We start from the raw sequence: 26,111 nt of genomic DNA, 5'->3' as shown, positions 1-26,111 counted from the left end.
CTCATAGGTAAAGCATAATTACAAATATTATAGGTTGTGATAGAAAAGACATACCATTTATTTAAAAATGTATGTATTTTGATGGATGGGTGTTTCTTTGTGCATAAGATTGAAAGTGAATGTTTAATCATTGAATGATATGCATACATTTTACAAATAAAGCAAAAGATTATAATAATTATCTAAAAAGGGAATAAAAATAAGCTTAACTGCGATACAATAAATGTTTTTCTTCCTTTTTTTTTTAAATCACAAACATAATTTTTACCGAACATCAAATAGTCTGTGCTGTTTGAAAATTGTAATCGTTTATCAGTTAAATATTTTTAAATCTTTAATTCATTTTTTTACTTTGACCTTTCATTCGGATATAAATGGATATTTTATGATTGCTTTATTCATAGATATATGCACTAGATATCGCATACGGACCCTGAGCATGCGTCAATAGCGCCGTCACAGTTATACAGTGCTCCCAGGACAAATGTCATTTAACCACACTAGTCAAGACTAAAGCCTATCTGAAGATGCTGGACTTTGATGCTGGGGTGTAGTAACAAGCAAACAAAGAAAACGCAGCACAAAGGCAAAATATTTGATACGTAAGATTTGTTTTTTCTTACGTTTTTGTATGTTATGAACTTTTGTGCTAAACAGGTCACGTTATTGATGATAATACAGTCACTTACCGCATTCACCATAAGGCAAAGTAGCACCAACTCGCACTAAATATTCAGCTTATGCTAGTTTTGTTGAATAAAATCAGCAAACAATGCAAATGAAATATGACAACGAGATGCTGCAAACTTGTGTCGGCTAAGTAAACAAGTCATTCACAATAGAGATTCATTCACAAACGAATCACTCCCTCCGTCAGTATGAGAAATGAAAGCAGGAGAGGGGATGTGTTTCAGGACATGGATTAGATCAAATTTAACAGGGAGGGTGGATAATACATTTCCATACACACAAACACAAGCTTTTTGTCAGAAATGCCTGTGCGATCACTTATGCATCAATGTAGAAAAGTCATGTAAAATTATAATTTTTATAATTAAAAAAAAAAAGGCATACCTACCTACGGGAAAACTCCCAATCATAGATATATGTATATATCTCTGGCTCTGGATGGCCACAGTCCTCCACTGCAGCTTGTCAACCGCATTCATTTCAAAGAAGCGCTACCCTGTATTAAAATGGCGGCTCTATTGACGCATCCCTTCCAATAGACAACAACAGGGTAGGCGACATCTAATGTATATATCTATGGGCTTTATTAAACAAATGACGCTGATAGTTGACAATACATGGTAACTAGGGCCAGAAAGAATCTGCGGATTTATGCAAAATGATTTTGGGAGTATCGTAACTGAAAACTTAATAAATGAAATAATAAAGCTTAGGTTTTTAACTTTTATTTAATGCTTACAATAAATGGCGGATTAGATTAATTTATTTTGGAAACAAAGTAAGTTCATGTCATATATCTACTAAAAGTCAGAAAATATTACTTTACAAACTGTATTATAAATAAGTCATTTGAACAGTTTCATATGTCAATAATACTACTGAAATTATTTTTAAAAAAATTAAATAAATATAAATTTACACACCAATCACAGGTAAACTGATTGATTGGCTAAAAATCTGCAGAAATCTATGGATTTCTGTGCACGCAGATTTCGTGCAGGTCTAATTATGACCATCAAATATCTACAAATCAATCACAAGAACACAGTTAAACCTATGATCACAGAAATGCCCATTTATCCTGTGATATTCTTACATAATTTTCCTCCTATTCTTCATAATGTTTCTAAGTGAAAGATTAAGAAAACGGCACGGTAAGTGAAGTAATAATCCCAAGTCCTTGGAGTTTCTCATTTCTTTCCAGCAATGTCCAAATGACCTCAATCAACTCCATCGTTTTCTATTGAAACTCTCACTGTCTTTTTTTTCTGTCCATCTGGAGCGTTATCTTCACTCATGTCGGGTTGGTTCAGTTGTGCAGATGTTAATAAGTGCGATACGACTGTGATGTTGTTGGGGAATCGAAAAAAACAACAACAAAACAAAACACTAAAAAAACAGGCCTCTGGTCCCGCTCTGGCAGCCCACATTTAGCGTGCTGGAGCGATGTGCATCAAACCATTGTGAAATGCCATGTCGTGCTGCTTTAGTGCTGGAGCAAATATTTACGAGAGCCAGAGGCCGCACACAAGGTAAATAGGTCCGTTTGCTTACATTTCAATCACAGGGGGGAAAAGGACGCCGACGCTTGAGGACATCTTGTTATGGGCCGAAAGAAATATTTTCGGCCGCATCATCAAAACAAATCCAAGTAGCCGCGAAAGGGCGAGATGACAAATGACAAAATGAGTTTGTTTGCGAGTCCAACTATTTATGCGGTCTTTAGGCGAGATACTGCAGGTGGATAGAGATAGTGGATATATAAAACTATTATATAATAGTTATGACCATACAATTCCTACTTAATGTTCATATTAAGAGTTGCAAATGCTTTCTACAATGATGTTTACATTTGAATGGCTTTATTTAATGAAATATGCACTAATTTGCATAGTTTTCTTGCACAGAAATCTGACTTGTCTTTACAGAGAGGATTTTATGTATCTTTTAAACCACTCTGTTATTTAGAAAATACTGCGAACTAGGTTATGTATAAACATATCCCTTAAAGTTGCACGATATTTTAAAAATCTAATATTGCGATATTTTTATTCACACTGCGATATATATTGCAACAATTTCACTAGAAGACTTGGATAAATTTGATTGAAAATTTTTAGATAGATTGGGATGATTCTGTAGGGCAGTATCTACAAACGTAGATAAATTAAATTAAAACGATGCAAATTATATAAATAGCGTTTTCTGATGAGTCGATCTGAACTGAAATGTGCAGTAATTGAATAAGCAAATGTAAAATAATACTGCATAGTCTTTTTTTTTTTTTTAAATCAATCGTTATTAATTTGTCAAAGTTACAAATGGGACAATTTCTTAGGCCCGAACGCCTTTAAAACCCTCACACAGTCACAGGCCTCAAAACACTTGTAAAATGATTTTTATAATCCAGACATCCAAACATTGCATATTCTCCCGATATGACTATTGCAAATGATCACTTTGCGATATCGATGCTGAAATGATTTATTACGCAGACCTTATATCCCTCTGTACAAATGTTCAAAATATAGAGATGTATAAAACTATGCTGTTTGGTGTATGTAAGTGCTGCTGAAGTGGACATATAGGAGAAAAATACTACTTATTTTGAAAAAAAGGCCTTAAAAATATGTATTGTAGTTAAAATCTACAGACACTAACTGATAAATTATGACACAAAAAAAAAACCTAAAATGTAACTTTCTATATATTCAGACAAAAAAAAAACACTTTACAAATAAAACAAAATAACAAAAACTAATAACAAAAACTAATTAAAAAAACGGTGATTTTACCTGCAGTGTCTCGCCTTTAAGCAGTGAACCATAGTTTTTTTTCTTTCTTTCTTTTCTACTTTTTAGCTATTTCAGACTGTCTGTTATTGTGCCATGTTACAAGTGCACCTGCTGGCATGTACACACACACATTGATTACATTGCCTAGCATATATAAGTACAAAATAACTTACGATAACGGTCCAAAAACAAGTACACCCAAATTTATGTTATAGAAAAATATTAAATAAAAATTTACAAACGAGGAAAATTAAGAGAAGGAAAAAATGGAAAGAATTTGTTACAACATTAATTGTATTATCTTTCAATTTCTAAAAATATTATTTATTATTTATATACAAATCTGTTTAATAAATTTGTTTTGTTTAAGTGCACCAAAATACATTGGCTATATTCACAAAAAAATGGATAAAAATATTCATTTGAAAAATGGGGTGTACTCAATTATACTGAGCACTGTATGTGTGTGTGTGTGTGTGTGTGTGTGTGTGTGTGTGTGTGTGTGCGCGTGCGTGCGTGCGTGTGTGCGTGCGTGTGTGTGTGTGTGCAGAGCATGCCTTGTGAGTTAGTTATGATGTTTTACTATAGAGTGAAGTACAAAGCCTCCTGCAGCCTACATATGAAATAAGTTGTTTTCTGAATTAGATATATAGCTTATGTTTCTTTAAAAATATCCTAATAATTAAGTACAATATTGTATATTTAATGTATTAGTCGACATACGCTAAAGTGGCCATGAAATTATACTTTTTTATATGTATATACAGTAGTAGTTCTTATTATAAACAATGAATCTGTGCACTTCAATATTTTGTAAAAATTCAATTACTCTCATCAACTTTCATCAAACAAATACCATAGCATTATTCAATTCCTGGTCACATGAAATTTCTTTAGCCATATCAGTGAGGGTCTCGTTTCTACTCTGAATTTGTCCATTCGTCAGTCTTTATTGTAGCAACGCCCATCTTTCAACAATCCTATTGGTTCCCAAAGACGATCATTTTAGGATTGTTTCAAGTAGATGTACTGTACGTCACAATAAAAAAAGAATCTTAAATTCCATTTCATTTCAATTTAAATTTGCACATACAGTAGTTTAGGATTTTAAGATTGGACTTGTTTAGCAGAGGAACATTTATATGGTCAAATGTAAACAGAAACATTTTGACAGCTCACATAGTTGTATGATCAGAGAAAATGCATGACGTGAGCAGCTGTAAACAGCCCTGTTAGCACTCAGATTTGTATTGGTATGACACAGGCATTACAAGGACAATGTGCCTTATGAGGACATTGCCCTCTGTGCTCATTGTTTTTAAAGGCATATAAATCATACAATGATACAAAAGTACACCTTTTTTGAGAATGTAAAAGAGCACAAAGTTCCTGTTGGGGCTAGGGTTGGTATACAAGGATGTTATAGCATCCAGTTTGTGCATTATAAAACCCATTAGATCAATGCATGCCCCCCCCCCCCCCCAACTCACAAAAGCAAACATGCGTGTGTGTGTGTGTGTGTGTGCATCTGGAAAGCTGCTGTTTGCAAGCGTCCAGGACATGTCTGCAACAGCCATTCAATAAGTTGTGTACAAATTGGAAGGAGCAATAACTCAATTGCTGCGGCTAATTCACTCACGGGTGAGGCACGGGGCCAGAAAAGTCAGATAATGCAGTCAAGGCCTGCTGGGAATTGTGGCCACAAAGCTATCTCATTCAATCTAGGCCAGACTTCCACAGGAATTACACTCCGGCCATACAAGCCACCTCATATTTATGCCTACCCGGTTGTCTCTGAAATGCACACATATGCAGTGAAGAGGTAGTAAATGAGCCAGGCTGTAATTGTTTTCTTGCTGGGATGGTTTAGTGAGGAGGGGTACTTCATGGGCTGCAGCTCCAACATGTTTACATAGGAGTGGGACCAAACAGACTCACGGGTCAGCGCTGAAGGGCCGCAGACTGAGGTCCCAGTGGTTTTCAGTGCTGGTTTTTTATGACCCCTGATATTATTGCTAAATGCAGACCTAAGATTAACACCCGCTGAGTTAAATAGAAACATAAACAAATTAACTCGCCAATAAAGATGCTCTGATCGAGTGGCCAAAATCATGATCAAAAGCACAAGCGCTTTTTTTCATGATCACATGAGTTTACGATTAAAAACTAGTCCAAAGTGCCATCGGGTATTAAAAGCCATCTCAAATTTTATTCCAGAAAGAATCATGATGCCTTTCAAAAATCAAAGAATTGATCAATGAATATATTGATTTATCGTCCCAGACCGTTTTAACGTTTTGAATAATTTGACTAAGCTAAGGTCAAATCATTAATTTTGTTTACTTTAGATTTTGAAATTCATTCATTCATTTTCTTTTCGGCTTAGTACCTTTATTAAACAATGGTCACTACAGGGGAATGAACCACCAACTTATCCAGCACATGTTTTACCCAGCGGATACTCTTACAGGTGCAACCCTTATTTACAGCTAAACAGTTGAGTAGTGTTATAGTGTTGTTATTTGTATTTGTTTAATTTTTACATTTAATTGATAAACTAATTAATCTCAGAGGTCTTGACCATGTTTATTTTATTTAGCATTTAATTAAAATCATACAGTGTTTACATGTTGATATAAACTGTTAATCTGTGACCTGATATTGTACATCAATGTAATGGACATTAAATATTTCGGTCCCACTTTATATTGTGGCCTTAACTAATATGTACTTACACAGGATTTAATAGTTTGTTATAATGTACTTATTATGTAAATACATGTATTTATTGTGTACTTATGCTTGATTAAATACCTGTATGTATTTACATCTGTGATTAACTTCTGTAATTACATTTGTAAATACACTGCTGACCATTCCCTACACCTTAACCCACCCTTAAACCTACCCATACCACCAAACCTGTCCATAACCCAACCCCTATCCCAACTCTAGAGCACCACAAGTGTTCTCAAATACATTATAAACACAGTAAGTACATTGTATTTGTTTTTTGATGCAAGTACATAGTAGTTAAGGACACTTAATATAAAGTGGGACCAACATTTCTTACTAGTTTTCATTGATTAATTTTCCTTCGGCTTAGTCCCTTTATTCATCAAGGGTCGCCCCAGCAGAATGAACCACCAACTTATCCAGCATATGTTTTACACAGTGGATAACCTTCCAGCTGCAACCCAGTAATGGGAGTCCATACACACTTATTCACACAGATCTTCTTGCTGTGGGGCAACAGTGATAACCATTAAATATTTTTATTTAACAGAAATATTATTTATCTGTGCTATATTCATTCATTCATTTTCATTTTTCAGCTTAGTCCCTTTATTAGTCTGGGGTCACCACCGTGGAATGAACCGCCAACTTATCCAGCATGTTTTACGCAGTGCATGCCCTTCCATCTGCAACCCATTACTGGGAAACACCCATACACTTCCATTCACACACATCGATTATGGCCAATTTAGCTTACCTAATTCACCTATATCACATGTCTTTAAACTTGTGAGGGAAACCAGAGCACCCGGAGGAAACCCACACGAACACAGGGAAAACATGCAAACTCTCCACAGAAATGTCAACTGACCCAGCCAAGGCTTGAACAAGCGACCTTCTTGCTGTGAGGCGAGAGCACTATCCACTGTGCCACTGTTCTGCTCCCTGTGTAATATTTAAATATGTATGCTCTAAAATGTTTTGTAGTATTCTTTACTTTTGTGAACTCTGGTAGAGCCTAGTTTGGACTCTTAACACAATTATAAATTAGCTATAAATATACTAATAAATAATAAAAAAATAATAATTTGTACTCCGTCATATGTATAAATAATATAATTATAACATGTTTATTAAAAATAGTTTTATTGACTGCATTAAATTAAGCTCATTCTAAAATTATTTAAAAAAAAAAAAGAATTCATTTTTAATTTGAACTTCTCAAATCTGGACAGTAAGTTCTATATTTCATGTACCAATTTTTGTTGACAGGCAAAATGGGAAAATACAGAAATAAACTTTGATATAAAAGTTAGTGTGACCTTGTGAGGTTGACGATTAACAAGTAAAGTGCCTCCTTTCACTGACCACTTGTTGAAAAAAAAAAAAAAAAATGAGAGTTTGATTCTTTTAAGAGCTCCAGGCCCCTTTGTGTACTCCTTTCGTGGAAAGCGCCATTAAACTTTCCAAATATTAGTGCATGAAAACAGCTGCTTGGAAAGTGTGTTTTATAACAGCGGTGCTTCTCTTCAGACCAGATGCATCCTTCATTATGCAACACAATGAAGATCAAGAGATCAGGCTGTGTTTCCATGAGAGTGTTGTTGAGGTATGACATTTGTGCAGGATGAATTTGACATTGGTTGATTCATTCAGACAGATTCTGTAAAGCAAAGGCTTCTGGGTCAGAACAAACTCCTTTAGGATTGGTGCTGGTCATCTCAGTTTACAGAGTTACAGTGACCTGAAACAGGGCAATAGCGTGCAGAAGAAAGCTTAAATTGTTGGTCTTGCTTTTTTTGTATTTTTTTTGTATTTTTTGACATGACTTATTGCAGCTTTACCATTTAAGGCAATACAACGCAAGTGAATTAATGTAAATAATTACCATTTACTATATAATATTTTAAATTTTCTTGTTTATTATTGTTTTTTTTATATTAGGGGTTGTTCAAACATCAAATCTTCTGCATGCTTAAGTTTGTTATTTCAAATAACATGTACACTTTTCCCTAACTTGATTCATCGGTGTGAGTTAAAAACATCACAACATGTATGTTCTAAATTAAATCATATGAATTTGTACGAATTAGCCATATAAGTAAAATAGTTACATTTTCTCATGAGATTGGGTTGAAATACTGCAGTGCTTTTTAAGTTTCTCTTGTATCAGAGCTACAGCAAGGGTTTGTCAATGGGGGTTCATCTGTGAGTGCAGCTAATTATTGCATAGCTTAGATGTGATATATAAACGGCCCCATGGAGCCTAAGAACTTTAAGAAGGGGATTTTGGGAACCTCTTTTTATCAATCATCACATAAGTCTGAAAACATAAACAGACAGAAATAAAACGTTCACACTTTCAAATAAATGTTGAGTAAAATGTTGTATAATCCGTATGCTGATGTGTGATCAGGCAAATTATGTATGAACAATCTTTCGTTAAACAAACAAAAAAAAAATGTGTAAACTAAATTCTTGGTAAAACCAGAATACAGACAGGAATTAAAATGAAAATGAATCTGGTATTCAGTTGAAGTAGAAATGCATGCCTCATTTCAGCAGAAAAAAAGAAGGCAGCCTTTTGTAATTGAAAACTACTGATAAAAAAGGAAATTAACATTTAAAAGGTGTGTTTTGGATAGTCTTTGCATTAGACTGAAAGAGAAAATCTATGAAAACCCAAGCCCAACATCTTTGACTTGTCAGGCGCATAAAATGGTTTTTGCCTGTAGTGCTGTGCCTTAAAATGCCAGTTCACCCAAAAAATGTAAATCCTGTCACAATTTTCTCCACTCATCTTTCACTTGTTCCAGACATGTTGCTTTTTTTCTTTTTGACTCAAAATATAATATTTTCAGGGATATTTTTGTAAAACTGTTGGCACGGTGGCTCAGTGGTTAGCACAGTCGACTTACAGCAAGAAGGTCACGTGCTATAGTTTGACCATGTTCTTCCCGTGTTCGTGTGAGTTTTCTCTGGGTGCTTCAGTTTCCCCCACAGTCCAAAGACTTGCGCTATACTGTAGGTGAATTGAACTTAATTGGCTTTAATGTGTGAATGAGTGTGTATGGGTGTTTCCCAGTATTGGGTTGCAGCTAGAAAGGCATACGCTGCTTAAAACGTATACCAAAATAGTTGGTGGTTTATTCAGCTGTGGCAACCTTTGAAATAGGGTAAGCAGAAGGAAAATTGTAGTCATTGACTTCCATAGTATTTTTTTCCCTTATATGAACATTCTACAAAACACCTAATTTTGTATTCAACAGAAAAAGAAAGAACTCCATTAAGAGTTTGTAACCGCTTGAAGGGGAGTAAACAGAGCACAATCAGTCTAAACTGAATGGATAAACTACATTTATTCACAAAATTCAGCTCATGTATGCATGTTATGCGTTTCAGCTCTTTTAATCACATGGTTAATATTTATGTATGACTGATCCTGGGTTCTGGTTAGAGACAGATGTGTGTTTAAAACAGGATTAGAAGATGTTTTAACTAGCAGACTGGGGGAGCTATTTTTAGGGTTTCATTTTATTTTGTTTGCAGTTCCTTCTGTTATACAGTTTACTGCACTTTAAATGTAAGGACTGTTGTTAACTTTAACAGCTCTTTCTGACTGATATATCTCTTGAAAATGCCACAGATATATTAGAACGTTTAAGCGTTTTATAATGTGTTAAAAAAAATTCTTTAATGTTTTTACATTTTTCTTTAATAAAAAATTCTAATTATTTATTCTTTTGTTCTTTGTTTAGTTTAATTTTAAAATAATAGCAATTATATATTTATTTATACACACACACACACACACACACACACTTGGTTGACCAGCTGGAGGTGGGTTCTTGGAACTGATATCTGTGTTCCTGACATTGAGGTTTGTTTGGAATATCGTGATGTTTATCTTCTTCAGGTTTATTTCTACAGTCCGCAGTTCTGGCAAAAATAAAAATAAAAATCACTCTTTCGATGTCTCATTCGCTGCCTTTCTAGGTTTTTGTTAAAGAAAGTCTTTCAGCTCCCACTGCCAGAGACAAAGACAGAAAAATGCATGTCCAAAGCTGAAGACGGGGCACTCGAGGGGTTAGATGAGGAAAATAGTGGAGAAAACAGACCTCATCTGAAGAAATAATAATCATGCAAAGATGCAAAAGGACTAAAGAGACTGGGAGAATACTGTAACATTTTATAATTACTTTGACTACAAAAAAAACAACCAAAGGCTATCAAAAGTTCAACTTTTTTTGGTAAAACTTTATAATTACATACTATGAATCATTTATTAAGCATTAGCATATAGTAAATTCATTATTTATTAAACATTAACTCTACATTAATAGACGCTAGTAAGCAGTTTATAACTGCAGTTACAAATGCTGTATTCCTGATGTATAATCACATTTATAATGTGCTTAATAATTGTACTTTCATAATTTGTGACAGATTTATTTTTCATTACTAAATTAAATATTGCATTATTTACAAACCATTTGTATTTAAGCATAGCTGGTGTTTTTTAAGGTCCAGAATGAGTTAGTAAATGATCAATAAATGCTTTTAAAAAGCATAACTAGTCCTCACTTTAGATTAGGTCACAAAACTGGATGAAGTTTGGTTAATAAAACATTTATTAACATACAAACTAACTATTAGTATATCCCTGAATACTAATATATAAATGTAAATTTGAATAGTTTATTAACTATTCAACCCCCCCCCCCCCCCAAACTATGCTTAAATAACTAGGTTGTAAATAATACAATACTAATATAGTAATGAATAATGAATCATTAACAAAGTATGAAAACACAATTAAGCACATCGCGAGAATACTGTAGCTGTAGTGAGTTAATGCTTTACAAATAATGAAATCACTATTTGCTAATGCCTAATAAATGGTTTTTAGTGTATTGTTAATAAAATGTGCTACCCCATTTTTTATCAAATTGAATATTATATGAATGAAATGTTTACATAATTTTTTATATTTTAAACTTTTTTTCGTTTACAAATGTTATTATGTTTTATGTATGTCTGTGTAGTTTGTACTAATAATTATTGCTCCTTGATATTTTAATTTAACTAAACTTAAACTCTAAAAACTGGGATGTACAGTAGGTGAGAGTTTAATGTGACCATTACCGCCACAACATGCACCGCCGCCGCTCTAAAGAAAAAAGAACATGTTTTTTAGGTATGGCCGCAGTATGCGACTATGCCACCATGCCACCAGGTTGCACAAAGGGACGGGATGCGAAATGACAGAAATAGCCTATACATTAGCTGTAAATACTCTGCTGCTTGTAAATAAAGATAAACAATGAAACAAAGCATTCTAATTCCTTCATTGATCATTAAAAGACAACTTGGCTACACTATTTAAAGAAATAAAGACTAACAAATAACCTTTGGGTGAAGTGCTTAAGTCCGCTATATGCTTCAGCACCAAAACACTAGTTGCCGTGAGATTGTGTTTTTTTGTTAAATAAAATAATAATCTAGCCTAAATAAAATGAAAGTGAAATAGTCACTGTTTCATAGAAAACTATATTAACTGAAAGAAGGATATTTCTGGTCAAAGTTTGACACAGACGAGTTGACAAATCAGCGCTGATGCTGATCGCCTCTGTGCTGCCTGGAACCATGTCATAAACTCAACAAATAGGCAATTGATGATTTAGTGTAGGCTACAACCAACTAACCAACCTTTTTCCATTTGAAAAATGACATATTATTATTATTAATAGTTCTTATGCAATATACATTAATAATATAATATAATATAATATAATATAATATAATATAATATAATATAATATAATATAATATAATATAATATAATATAATATACATTTAAATAGACTACATAGCCTAATCTACGAACCAAACTAATCCAAAGTTTTTCTTGATGTTTGCATAATTATAAATTCGCACCAAACTGAGGCTTTCATTTTACAGCTCATAAAACATTTATGCAAATTAATGCAATATCATATGTAAATGACAAATTTGTTATATGCTATGTCACACGAATCGTGAGACAGTCGTAATCATAAGACATAAACTTTAAACTAATGACTTCTATTAAAAATGTTGCCAGCAATTTTGTAATATAATACTTACAGCGGAGTATTAATTAAATGCATATTTTACATGAATCGATCGTTTTGAGGTAGCCTAATATTTTTATTTGACGGAAGAAGAAAAAACATGATTGGACAAACAGCATATGCTGGTTCTTAAAAAGCCTTCAGTCAGTTTTCGTTTTGCATTCCATTTTTATATAATATATTCATATTTTTATAAGATTGTTTTTTGTGAAAACACATGCTCTATTTGTATTTTATAATTTTTTTTACAAGCACAAATTCAACATTTTTGACTAGCAGATTAAATTAAAACTTCACCCAACCTGAAATTTCTTTCACAATAGCACATTTCTTCAAGGTAAAGAGACAAGTACAAGTCTAAAATCATTTACTTTAGGCAAAGAATGAACATAGACAGACTTAACATGATCTGTTCATCATTTGATGGAATGAAGCTAAGGAGTTACATCCTGAGAGACACACATTTTGCTCGCACACTACTATGTCCCTCTTGCATTTACCGGCAGTATTGTTTATAAAAGACCTCTGACCCCGCAATCCCGTACATTTTACTTAAAGCAAGTCTGTACTCCGGACCTTCAGTGTTTCTCCCTTTTGTGCTCCTCTAAAAACTACAACAGCTTGTGGTCTCACCATCGCTCTCTGTATTCCCCAAGTCTCTGTAGTTAAACGTCCCCTGAAATACCTTGTAAAGTGCAGCTTTGATCAACGTGTGATGTCATTTCTACTGAAATAAGAATACAGGCAGGACAGATCAAGTAGCTCCTCCCTTTTCAAAATCAGCCAATAGCATTTGGTTTATATTACTAAATCATATCTGACATATGACGACCACAGTCCATAATAGCAATATAAGTCCAGCCACTATAAAATACAGCATTTAGTGTTATTCAAATGAGGTCTAATATGTTTTGTGGTCTTTACCAGCTTGTTCATATGATTCTCATTGGGCTGACATGTCTGCCCACGAGCAAAGCATTGGTGCATTTGAAATTACACACTTCCATACTATTTAGCATGTTGAAAACAAAAGCGTATGAGAGCTGAGTAGTATGTCTGAATGCAGAGTATTCAAAAAACAGTAGGCAAGAAGTACCTGGATGATTTACTTCTTCCAGCGAGAGTTAAAGAATGCATCCAATAGACACTTTACTATACCATAAGGAGTGAAGTGATTACTGATGCAGGTAGGTAATGTGATAATGATAAATGGCAGATAGTATGTCAGTAGTATGTCCGAATTTCATTAATACTATTAACTATATATTGGTTGATTTTCCTATAGTTGTGAAGTAAATTTAAATTCAATGCAATGTTGGACACAGCTTATGTGTGTTCACACTATGGTAATTCACATAACACTAATGCAAAGCTAGAATACTTTTACCCCAAAGGAAATCCAGCCAATTCGAATGTTATCACTCGATTGAATGGGTTTTAACAGTGGTTATCAGCTGATAGATATGGACTAGTAGGGGCCTCCTACTAGTGGGCTCTTAAGACTGTTATCGTCCATTTACATGGTTAATCAACTATAGCTCACATACAGCTGCGGCCGGAAGTTAACAAGAATTATTTACTAAATTCCCCATTAGTTGTATTTTATTAACATCACTACCCCAACCTTAAACCCAACCGTAATGTAAAAACAGATCTGGATAAGGAGTATTCTTTATTAGTAAAGCTGATTAATCATGTAAATGGATGATAACAGCCTTCTGAGCCTACTAGTAGGCGCAGAAGGCCCCTACTGGTCCATATCTATCCATAATCACTGATTAGGGCCATTTAATTGAGTGATAACATTCGAAATGCGTGAGGAATGCATACTTATTTTGGTTTCACACCAAAAATGGAGCACCAAGCCTTCAGATACTAGTGAGCATTTGATTGGTCAGAAGATCAGAAGACGGCCTAAAGATATGTTGATCTTATTGTTGATCTTCTGAATGCAAACTTTTGCACACCATAGCTTATAAATAACCTTAAGACTAGCACATTAATACTGATGTCCAAAAAAATGGAAACATTTTGATTTCAGGGGGACTTTAACATTACAGTGTTTTACAGCGTGCCAGGCGGTGTCATGGCTCTGTAGAAGTGCAGTGAAAAGGTTACGGCTTGAACCTTGGCTCATTTTACACTCTATAAACTCAGCAACCGCTTCGTGTGTGTGCTGCATGTATTGTGTCATGCATAATGCCTCACATCCTACTTCAAAAGACAGCCATAAGGGATTTTTCTGACTTTTACAGGTGCCCTGTACTTACGTGCACCCACAACGAACTGCTTTAGGTATAAATCTCTTTCAGTGTTGTTAGATTTAGACCTAACGCTCAATAAAATGTGGTCATATTTACTGATATCTTGCAGTAATTTACCTCCCGAGCAAATGATTTTTCTTAAAATGTTAAAATGGAAATATATTTAAAAATGTAACTCTCTCTTATTGTTCCACATAACACTTTTGTTCATAAATCACAAAGAATATTGAAAGATATTAATGAAATCTTTTGTTTTAAAGTTGAACAAAAGTCAGCCAGTTTATATTATTAATTTGAGCCTAATTCAATGACAAAACAACAGATGAATCCCTCCATATGCACTAGACACTTTTACTACAAACACTTTATTACAAAGTCTCAATAATAATAATTGAAGAAAACTTGCTAAGCTGACATGTCAAATCATCTATATATAGTTGCTCTGTGGGGTTTTGAAGTGCTTTCTTTATCATAATTTGTCATTTGCTTTAGATAAAAGCATCCGCTAGATGAATAAAAGTACAACAACTAGTTGATCATACTAAACTTCCATCATAAGCATGACTTGAGCAGGACTACAGATTGGATTTAGAATATAACCAGTAGGGTTGGGCGATGTTGACCAATTTGGCATCGTACAATGTCTAATGTGAAACATTGCGATGGACTATGCCATCTTCGTTGTAGGCTGGGGGTGGTGGTGGTTGTTAAATATTAGTTAAGTGGTCTTTGCTTTACCCATAACCAAACCATAAATAAATAGAGTTACAAACAAATGACCACCTGTCAATCACTTTTTTCCATGGGACTTTGGCATGAATAGGCACCGTGATCTGTGTCGTTACAATGGCTTTTCCCACAGCTGGTAGAGGAGACGAGAGTTCGGTTGGAGTTCCTGAAGTGCATGCATTTTCATTGTTTTCACTGCAAAATCCTCACCACGTGCGCAGATTTAGGAGACATTAATGCAGAATACATCTTTGCACCAAAATATGCCAAACGCAGCACTCATGAACCTATAAACAGTTGTTATGTGAACTTGCTGAAGTAAAAAGCCTGCAATGCTTGCCCCGCCTTTGTGCTCTTCTTATTGGCTCATTGCTCTAACTGAACGTGAATGATTGGTTATTATCAGCTGTGTCTTTAGATGACAGGAGCTACAACCGCGAAAATGTGAAGCGCTGAAGATGAGAGAATGAAAATAACACTGACAGATTTAACCACAGTTACTAATAATGGCACATCTTATTAGTGATCATGTGCTGAATGTTAATCCACCATTTACACTTTTCCAAGAGTGGATAATAGACTTTCAGTGGCTTTAAGTCCGCTATGAAAATGACTAAAGCCATTTACTGTAAAGTCTGTGGGAATGGGGTTTGCAGGTAACAGTGTTTGCCACTAAATCTACACATTTTAAGCGCAAGAGGAAGTGTATAATCCTTCATTTAATCCTCACGATTTTTGTTAACCATCCGCAATGGATGATGGCATCGTCTATTGGAACAACCCTAATAACCAGTTGCAGATTCTGCATACAACAAAGTTCAGATACGATGTAAGAAGTTAGTTTTGCAGCTTCAGTGATTATTACATGAATTTTTGGGAGGGACATTTGTCATGCTAAAATAATGGTTGTCTTAGTGGTTCTTCTGCTTAACATGAGGTCTGACAACTAAAGTGTTTATAGATCAAAATAAGTGTTGCCATAAAAACATAAACTGGGTATGGTTTAATGGATTCTTTTTTTTTATTTATCGTGCTCACAACTTTGCAGAACTTGTACATTCACACAAACCACATTGCACATAGCAAGCAATTTAATATTGTAAAAAAAGCATAACATGGGTAGAAAAACAGATGATGTTTGATCCACGGTTCACTCCTGTCTCTGCCGGTCTAAATTGGAAAGCGGCATTTAACAGATAAGCTGGTGACAGAAGATAACACTTGCTCACAGTTTGTGTTTGTCCTACAGATTGAAGGTGGCCATTCAACAGTGATAGCTGACAAGAGCGGTTACTGAGTTAGAGGAATTAACACTGTGAAAACATTGCCCCCATAGCACTCATTACACACTGATGAGCCATAATTTGTTTACTGGAATAACATGAATAAGCATAATTGGCCAATCAAATCTATGAATGAGTGCCATGTCATAATCAGGCGACCACATTGGAGATGCGAGGCTGGCTTTTTATAATTTGGGATATATTTTTATTGGAAAACACTCAAACAACAAAATTAACCTAATTTGTTTCCTAAGAATATATCATGCCAATTTTGTTGTACTCTTTTATTTAGCATAACTTTATTAAAAAAAAAAGTGTATTTTAAACAAATCTAGATGTACACTATGGTTAAAAAAGGCATCTGTAGTTTTATTCATTAGAGGTAAGTTAAACTGACTGTAAAATGTTTACGATAATAATACGTTACTGTCACTGTAATAGTCTGGCAGCAGAGTTGAAGATCCACATGCTTATTAAACAGAGAATGGTTAGGCAAGCAACGGTCAACAGGCAGGGGCGGGCTGGCCATAGGAAACACCGGGACATTTCCTGGAGGCCTGGCGGTCTATCTGGCTTGCAACCATGAATCTGGCCTGTTTTGTTCTTTTTATTGGTTTATAAGTCTACCCTGTCCTTCAAGTGGTGAGCGGGATTATAATAATTTCCTATATTTGAAAGGTATCTGCTGGTGGTTGAAAGACAACAAGAGGGTCAACACTAGGGTTGTCATTCTCATCTGTGGAGGATGCCTCATAATCAGGGTCCTCCTCAAGATTATCTTGTTTCAGACACATTCTCCTCTCACACTTTCAATGTCAAAAACCTGTGACAAAATCGCTGACAGAGAACCATTGCTTAGAGGCAATAGTCAATCGAGAGTGCTTAAAGAGAGAGCACACAGAGTGCAATGAGAAATAGTTTAGAAAGCTTCATGCGCAAGGTTTTATAGCTTTGCACCTACCCAGTAAACCACGTGAATTATGTTTTCTCCTCCTTCAAAAATAATTTTGCAAGAATTTGCCCCCCCACCCCCCAATCCCCTCATACAATTATTATTATTTTTTTTTTCTATTTCTTGTGTTTTATACAGCTAAAAGTCCCTGGGGCCAAATTGACCCCAAGGAACACCAATGTTAAAAAATGGGTACAGGGCTTTGAAAAAAATATATCATATTAATTTTATGTTTGCCAAGTTTTTCCTTTTAAATTAGGAAAAGTCCTTCAATATGAAGCAAAAAAAAAAAAAAAACTATGTAAACTATATATGCACATACGATTAAGATTAAATGGGGTCAAATTGACCCCAAGGATAATAGGTGGGTTAAGAATCAGCTGTTGTATATTTAAAAACAATACCACAGCAATTAAGAAAAATGTCTTTCGCTGTGCTATCGTTAAACAAAGCTGCGGAATGCTCTTTACAAGACTATATGGTTACTGCTGACCTCATTGTGCATAACATCCTCACTGTGTGGTACCTGTGTATGCGTTTGCTGTATATTATGTGTGTCATCTTGTCCACCTCTCCTTCCCCCAGATGTCCGGATGGATACTTCGGCCCGCGGTGCTTGCAGACAGAGCCCCTGCGGTTATACATGCCCAAACCTAATAAAAGTATGTTGACTTGAGATGCACAGCCGCAAACAGAGGACCGACTGTCACTGGGTTACCACTGCTGTCTCTCCTTTACCTTCTTCCGCCTCCCAAGGCTTGCTGGCTTAAGTCTGTCCTGAAATAGACACTGTGGTGCCTCCAGTGGGATCCTCTGTTTCTGCTGTACATAATTGTGCTGTTGTCCTAATGTTCTCTTTGCTTTCTTTTTCTCCCCCCTCTCTCCCTCTCTCTTGCTATTACCCTCTTCTCCTTCTGCATCTTTTTCTCTCTGCTCGACCTCTCTATCTTTCTATGGTTTTGTCTCTTTCCATCAGGTGTCCAAATGACTATACTGGTGATCGGTGTCAAACCTCCGTTATGGCCAGTTTCTACCGTATGTCCATTTCTTCTTCCGTCCATCTGTCAGTCTGTCTGTCTGTCTGTCTGGATTGCATGCTAAACTAGGATATGTGTGAATGATGTTTTGCTATGGTTAATAACATACATAATGTTCTAACAAATTAATGTTATTTTTATGTTGTTTTATTTATTTGTTTATTTATTTATTTTACAATGAATGAGTTTTATTTAGTGCAGCATTTCATCACATTGATTAATCAACTCTACGTAACATTTTCAATGCAATCAATGATGCATGTTTTCTTTAAGTATGAATGCATGCTGTTCATTAAGTTAATCTGTAACATAATCATAATGGCAATAAAACACCCCTAATTAGGATGCTGCATCCTGGTTTAACAAATTAAAGCAACAAAGTACAGTTGCTGTCAGTGTACTAACCATAAACACATGCTATAAAATGTCCAAATGGAATATAAAATGTCACAAACAAGTCAATTGTTAGCTAATAATAATGTAGATATAAAAACAAGGGATGCACCAATACCACTTTTTTTTCAGAATTATTTAGATACTAATTACCAATATTTACCAAACATTTTTACTGGGTGATACAGTACTTACCAGTACCTACCAATATTTTGTTCTTGTCATTACAATACTTACCAGTACCTGCCGATACTTTGTACTTGTCAATACAATACTTAACCATACCTAAAAATACTCTGCACTTTTCAGTACTGATTAATAATATTTACCACCATACATACAGATACTCTGCACTTTCAGTACCGATTACCAAATATTTACAGATATAATACTTCCAGATACTTTGTAGTTGTCAATACAATATTTACCAATACTTAGAGATACTCTACACTTTACAGTACTCATTACCAAATATTTGCAGATTTAATACTTAACGATACTTTGTAGTTGACGATACAATATTTACCAAGACTTAGAGATACTCTGCACTTTACAGTACTGATTACCAAATATTTGCAGATATAATACTTACCGATACTTTGTACTTGTCAACACAATATTTACCAATACCTACAGATGCTCTGCACTTTGCAGTACTGATTACCAATCTTTACCAACATACCTACAGATACTCTGCACTTTTCAATACCGATTACTAAATAATTGCCGATATAATACTTACCGATACTTTGTACTTGTCGATACAATATTTACTAATACATACAGAAACTCTGCACTTTTCAGAACTGATTACCAATATTTACAGGGATACCTGCAGATACTTTGCATTTATCAGTATTGATTACCATTATTTACTGACATATGCACAAATATGCTGCACTTTTCACTGCAGAGTACCAAATATTTACCGACATAATATTTACCGATACTTTGTTCTTGTTGATACAATATTTACCAATACCTACAGACACTTTGCACCTTTCACTACTGATTACCAGTATTTACAGACATACCTACACATGCTCTGCACTTTTCAGTACCACTTACCAAATATTTGCCGATATAATACTTACCGATACTTTGTAATTGTCGATACAATATTTACCAATATCTACAGAAACTCTGCACTTTTCAGTATTGATTGCCAATATTTACTAACATACCTACAGATACTCTGCACTTTTCAATACTGATTAGCAAATATTTGCAGATATAGTACTTACCGATACTTTGCATGTGTCGATACAGTATTTACAAAACCTAAAGATACTCTGCACTTTTCAGTATCGATTACCAATAATTATCAATATAATACTTACCAATTCTTTGTACATGTTGATACAAAACTTACCAAAACCTACTGATTATTTGCTCTTTTTAGAACTGATTACCAATATTTACTGATATAATATTCACTGATACGTTGTACTTGTCGATACAACAGTTATCCATACCTACAGATTCTTTGTACTTTTCAGTACAATACTTACCAATATGACACTTAGCAATATTTTGTACTTGTTGATGCTGATTACCAATACTTTCAGATAATTTATACTTGCTGATAAAATTCCTACTGATAGCTACAGATACGTTTGTTCTTTCTAATATTGATTACCAATACTTTACAATACAAAACCTACTGATATTTGTACTTGCTGATTCAACACATCCCAATACTCACCAATAATTTGCTAGTAATATTTATCAATATTTGGTACTTGACAGTCAGGATTAGCTTTAACTGATTTTATAATTTTTGCATATTTTATTAATCATGTAATAACACTGCAAACATGTAGGTCCTGTAGGAGACATTTCTATTTTGTTGCTGTTTAAACCACGTAACACTTTACGCTTCCTTAGTAATATTTTGAATAGATGTTTACAAAAGAATAACTTCAAAAAGTAGTATTTGCTTTTTTGCGTTTTGTTTATATTACTGCTCAAGCCAATTTGCACACAATACACCATGCTATAGTTTCACAAGTGAGTACAGTGTAAAGCAAGAACACTGTGTATTGTTTCCCTCGCATAATCCTGTCACAAATCCCTCACTTTAAAGAACACCCCTTAATTATGCTGTGAAATTAAACAACTCCACTTCCCCGAGGTGACACATTTTAACCGTATAAGGCTGCACATTTGTGTCTCCAGTGCACATGTCCATCAACTGCAGAATAACACTAGATTAGAGGGATCACTACAACTGACAGCTCATGCCTGTGAGCTATTGGCGTCTGCTTATGTCCGCATAGTCTGTATAATCAAGCCTTTGTGATCTCAAGAGCGTTGCTACGCTGCTGCTGTTTACATTTTAACACTGTGACCTTAATCTTAAGATATGTTTATTAGTTAATAAAAAGACAGGAGGTAGAATATAAAAGATTGACGCATGCAGCTAGATGTAGAACAGAATAGACTTTCCTCACTATTAACAAATGTGTAATTTATATTTAATGTATGGAGTGTTTTCAGATGTTACTAAAGTATTTATTATATTCATTTTAGAGATAAATTCCACTTGATGTTTACAGTTGGTTGAAATTATTTCTAAAAGTAAGTTCATGACAACTTAAAAGTGTAAGTTAATTTAAGGCAGCAACTTTTTTTTTTACTGTGCAGTGCTCTGTATAAAAAATATATAATTTATGATGTGATACATAAAACACTCAAAGAGTTGCATACAGTAACATGAAAAATTATAATCTGACGTGTGTTATAACCAGTGTCATGTCATAATTTATCAATATATTTACTGTATCGGAAGAGCAGATCAAGTCTTTGCATGTGTGGATTGTTAGCTTTTCCACTGGCTTCCTTTCTGTACTTCAGGTTGGGAGGTCTGGAAATGAGTGTCTGTCAACATTAGATGTTAAAACAGTGCAGGTACCTTGGCTTTTAGACCTGAGGAAATGTAAATAGCATAAATGTAGCACAATAGGTGCGTGTATGCACAAGCAGTGTGAGGGAAAAAAATGACTTTGGCGCCAGGAAGAAATGAAGGGATATTACAACACAGTTAACAGCTGACAAAATGTCTTCGCTACATGCAAAGGTCGCCTGTGATTCTCAGCTTGCTGGTAGAGCGTGAGGGCAGACATGTGCTCAGAGCTGTCATCTCTGAGAGAAAGTGATTTTCTGTCACTTTCTGTTCAGCTCTCGGGTAAGAGGATTGTAATTGCGCTACCAATTAGAATCGTAGGAGAGAGCTTCTATGCAAGGGCGTCTCTGGTAGAAGCCGAGCATCAGAAATAACCAGAAAAAAATCATAGTAATAAATTAATTAAAACATCTGTTTATAAATTACAAAAAAAGGGTGTAGGGTTGGTGTAAAATGTCGTTTTTAAGAAATAAAACTCTTTAATTTCATTTTCATTGCAAAAACCTTCATAAATAATGCACCGCCTAAATCCATACAGGAAAGAGATGGGTCATATATAAAAGTTGGAATTACCTCTTCATAGGGAATTTAGCTTACTATAAAACAGAACTCAAAACCCTATCTCCCACCCATCTAACATTGATTACCATTATTTACTGACATATGTACAAATATGCTGCACTTTTCACTGCCGAGTACCAAATATTTACCAACATAATACTTACCGATACTTTGTACTTGTCGATACAATACTTACCAATACCTACAGACACTTTGCACCTTTCACTACTGATTACCAGTATTTACAGACATACCTACACATGCTCTGCACTTTCCAGTACCACTTACCAAATATTTGCCGATATAATACTTACCGATACTTTGTAATTGTCGATACAATATTTACTAATACCAACAGAAACTCTGCACTTTTCAGTATTGATTACCAATATTTGCTAACATACCTACAGATACTCTGCACTTTTCAATACTGATTAGCAAATATTTGCCGATATAATACCTACCGATACTTTGCACATGTCGATACAGTATTTACAAAACCTAAAGAAAATGATTTTCTGTCACTTTTTGTTCAGCTCTCAGGTGAGAGAATTGTAATTGCGCTACCAATTAGAATCGTAGGAGAGAGCTTCAATGCAAGGGGGTCTCTGGTTGAAGCTGAGCATCAGAAATAATATTCATTAATCAATAACATTGATAAAAATATTTGTGGAAAGTTCATTAAAAAAAGGCATACATGAATAACATTTATAACATCTACAATCATTAAAATGCCATTGTTTTTTATTCTGTAAACTATTGATGACATTGCTTCCTAATTTAAAACAAAAACAATTAATTTGCCTAAATTAACAACTAAGGTGTTGTTTTTAAACTTATTAGTTAAACTATATTAATTTTAAGACAACAGGAAGCCAAAAAGCTTTTCTTCCAAAAAGTTTTTAAATCATTACCAATGAAAGCATTTTATATTCTGACATAATATACATAACACAAATATCAAAGTTAAAAGCTCTAAGTTAAAAAAAGAAAGAAATATTACTAAACATTTATCAGAATAATTAAAAGAATATTATCAGAATAAAGTAAACATAGATTTTTCTCATACATTTTAGTAAAATGTTTAGTATTGATATCTAAATCTTTTAAATTAATAGTAATTCAATGTAATATGTCTTCTTTGTCTGTAACTGTAGACTGTATTTTTAAAATGAATATTACTAAACATTTATTAGAATAAATAAAATAATCATTCATATTCTTTTTGGCTTAGTCTCTTTATTAATCTGGGGTCGTCACAACAGAATGAATCGCCGATTTATACAGCATATGTTTTACAAAGCAGATGCCCTTCCAGCTGCAACCCATCACTGGGAAACTAAATAAAATGATATCAGGATAAATTAAATATTGATATATTTCTTACGTTTTAGTGAAATGTTCAGTAATTATAGCTAAATCTTTAAATTAATAGTAATTAAATGTAATATATGGGCTTCAGCTGTAACTGACTCCAGTGTTAAAGTCATTTTAGACACTAACATAATATATATATATATATTTTTATCTTAAGAAAATTAATTTTCAAGACATAGTTTGCTAAGAAAACCACTATTTAAATAAAAAATAAACTATTTTGTTTAGTTTTTTCCAATGTACTATACTGACATTTATATATAAATTTATACTGAATGTACCATCATTTTGTGTACCATTACACTTCTAGTCTTTATACTAACAACATATATCTGCCTTTTATTATATGCTTTTTTTATAATTAAGTAACTCATCTGTATCCCACATCTGTTCCTAGTTAAAAAAAAAAGACAACAGTGGGAATCTCTTACTGCTAATATTAGGCATGTGTGCTGCTCAGTGCTTGTTTATTCACTCAAACAATCATATTATCCTGATCCTTTGACCCTTTGAGTAACAACAAAATTTGTAGCCATTATCAGCAATAACATACAACCTGTTAGGACATGCAGAGCTCTGTCCATCAGTGTACACTCAATCCAGACAAAAGCTACAGGCAAAATTCAGTGTAATAGCTAAATCGCTGTGTCTAGCCGACATCTCTTGTTGCATTCCGCATGTTCTACTAATACTCATTGCAGAGTGCAAATAGCATCTTGTTATTAACAATTAACATAAACCCGATTTATGTTTTATGAATAATATTGACTGTCTGTGAGCCCCACAGGTAAGCCACATCAGAGATATTTTTAATTGTGCACTTCAATGCATATCAATTTACCTGCATTCCTGCATACTTGCTGTTGTGTTTGTAGTATAACAACAATTATATTAATGATAGAGTTGAAACACCCTGCCTAAAATAACAGGAATTAAAGTGTCTAACAATCCGCCCAATATGATGACATTAATTCATACAATAAAATCTACTAACCTAGAGCTCGTTTTTAGAAATGTCAGATCCTAATCCATGCAGTAAATGCCATAATAACCACTAGTTTATTATTTGTTTTATTACTTGCAATTATAACCAGTGCTTCCATATTAATCGTAGAAACCCATATTTTGGATGTGCTCTAACCTGCATGATCTAACCACTTATTCTCTGTTATATATATGACAGTATCTGCATGATGTGTCCACAATGTGACTTTCATAATTTTGTCCATATGTGTTCCTGTGTATGGTGGGATATCTCTCTCTTAAATCTTGTTCTTGTTTTTCCTCTCTCTCTGTTTTTGTTTTTGCTCTTCATTATCAACTCTTTGCACTGGCAGAGTCTCTGGGGATTGAATTTATGGGTATGGACCAGTCCTTCCTTCTTTCCAGATTTCCATTCGACACACCTCCATAGACTCTCTCTGATGGACTCTAAAGCAAATGAACAAATTGATTAACAAATGAATCTGTCAATCTCTATATAGTAGCCCTTCTTTCCAAGAGTCAGCATGGGAATCATTATCTGCAGCCCTCGTCTCGTCACAGCGGGATTCTAAGGTTTTGTTCAGACAGGCAGGAAAAAAAATGGATACGACTCAAATCTGTTTTGGGGAAAAAGGCTAAAACATGAAATATAATGTTGATAAAAATCTATATGTGGTCTGAAGTCTGATTAAAATCTCTCTCTTTTTTTTTTTTTGGAGCGTGTCTTAGGGTGCGTTTACACAACAGCAACGTACTAAAAATGAAGAAAAGCTTTCAGTTTCTGAAAAGTTTCATATACATGTTGTTAAAACATTGCCCGCTTGCCAGGAATAATAATAGTTAAAAATGAATTAATAGTAAATAATATGTTTTGCTTGACAAAATGTTAATAGAAATACTTCAGTATACATGATTAGCAGATAAAAATACTTTATTTAAGCTTGTGCACACTGGAATGGGTTTTGCTCAGCATCGTTTTTCATCATTCCTACTTGAGCGATTTTAACTGGCAATGAAAATCATTCCCTGATGTTAGCTAGTGCTTAATGAAAAAACAGAAATACCAATGCAATCTCACGGCAATTTGTAACTTTTTAATTTAGTATGAATTCGTAGGATCTAATTCATACAGTTTAGTACAATTTGCTCATCACCCAATGACGGTTGGGGTTAGGGGTGCGGTTGGGTGTCACGTCTCCTTTTTAAATCATACATTTTCATACAAAATTCGTATGAATTAGCCACTAAACTGACAAAACGTAAAATATTTCCTCGTGAGATCAGGCTTTAAA

At 34.2% G+C, this 26,111-nt stretch overlaps 1 protein-coding gene across 2 annotated transcripts in view; it reads left to right on the top strand.

Annotated features, from left to right (window-relative positions):
• The window catches only part of nrg2a (neuregulin 2a), a gene marked incomplete at its 5' end in the record, with an annotated part of 166,267 nt that overhangs the window by 119,891 nt on the left and 20,265 nt on the right, over window positions 1–26,111 (top strand). Inside the window, 2 exon segments of one of the 2 annotated variants that reach the window (NM_001430844.2) lie at window positions 18,539–18,597; window positions 25,173–25,196. In NM_001430844.2, the coding sequence (NP_001417773.2) occupies window positions 18,539–18,597; window positions 25,173–25,196 (83 nt within the window). 2 annotated transcript variants of the gene reach the window in all.

This window comes from Danio rerio, chromosome 21 (genome assembly GCF_052040795.2).
Source record: "Danio rerio strain M-AB ecotype USA chromosome 21, GRCz13ab, whole genome shotgun sequence".
Classification (NCBI taxonomy): Eukaryota; Metazoa; Chordata; class Actinopteri; order Cypriniformes; family Danionidae; genus Danio; species Danio rerio.
Note: the sequence above shows the minus strand (reverse complement) of the source record. Positions and strands in the feature narration are given on the sequence as shown.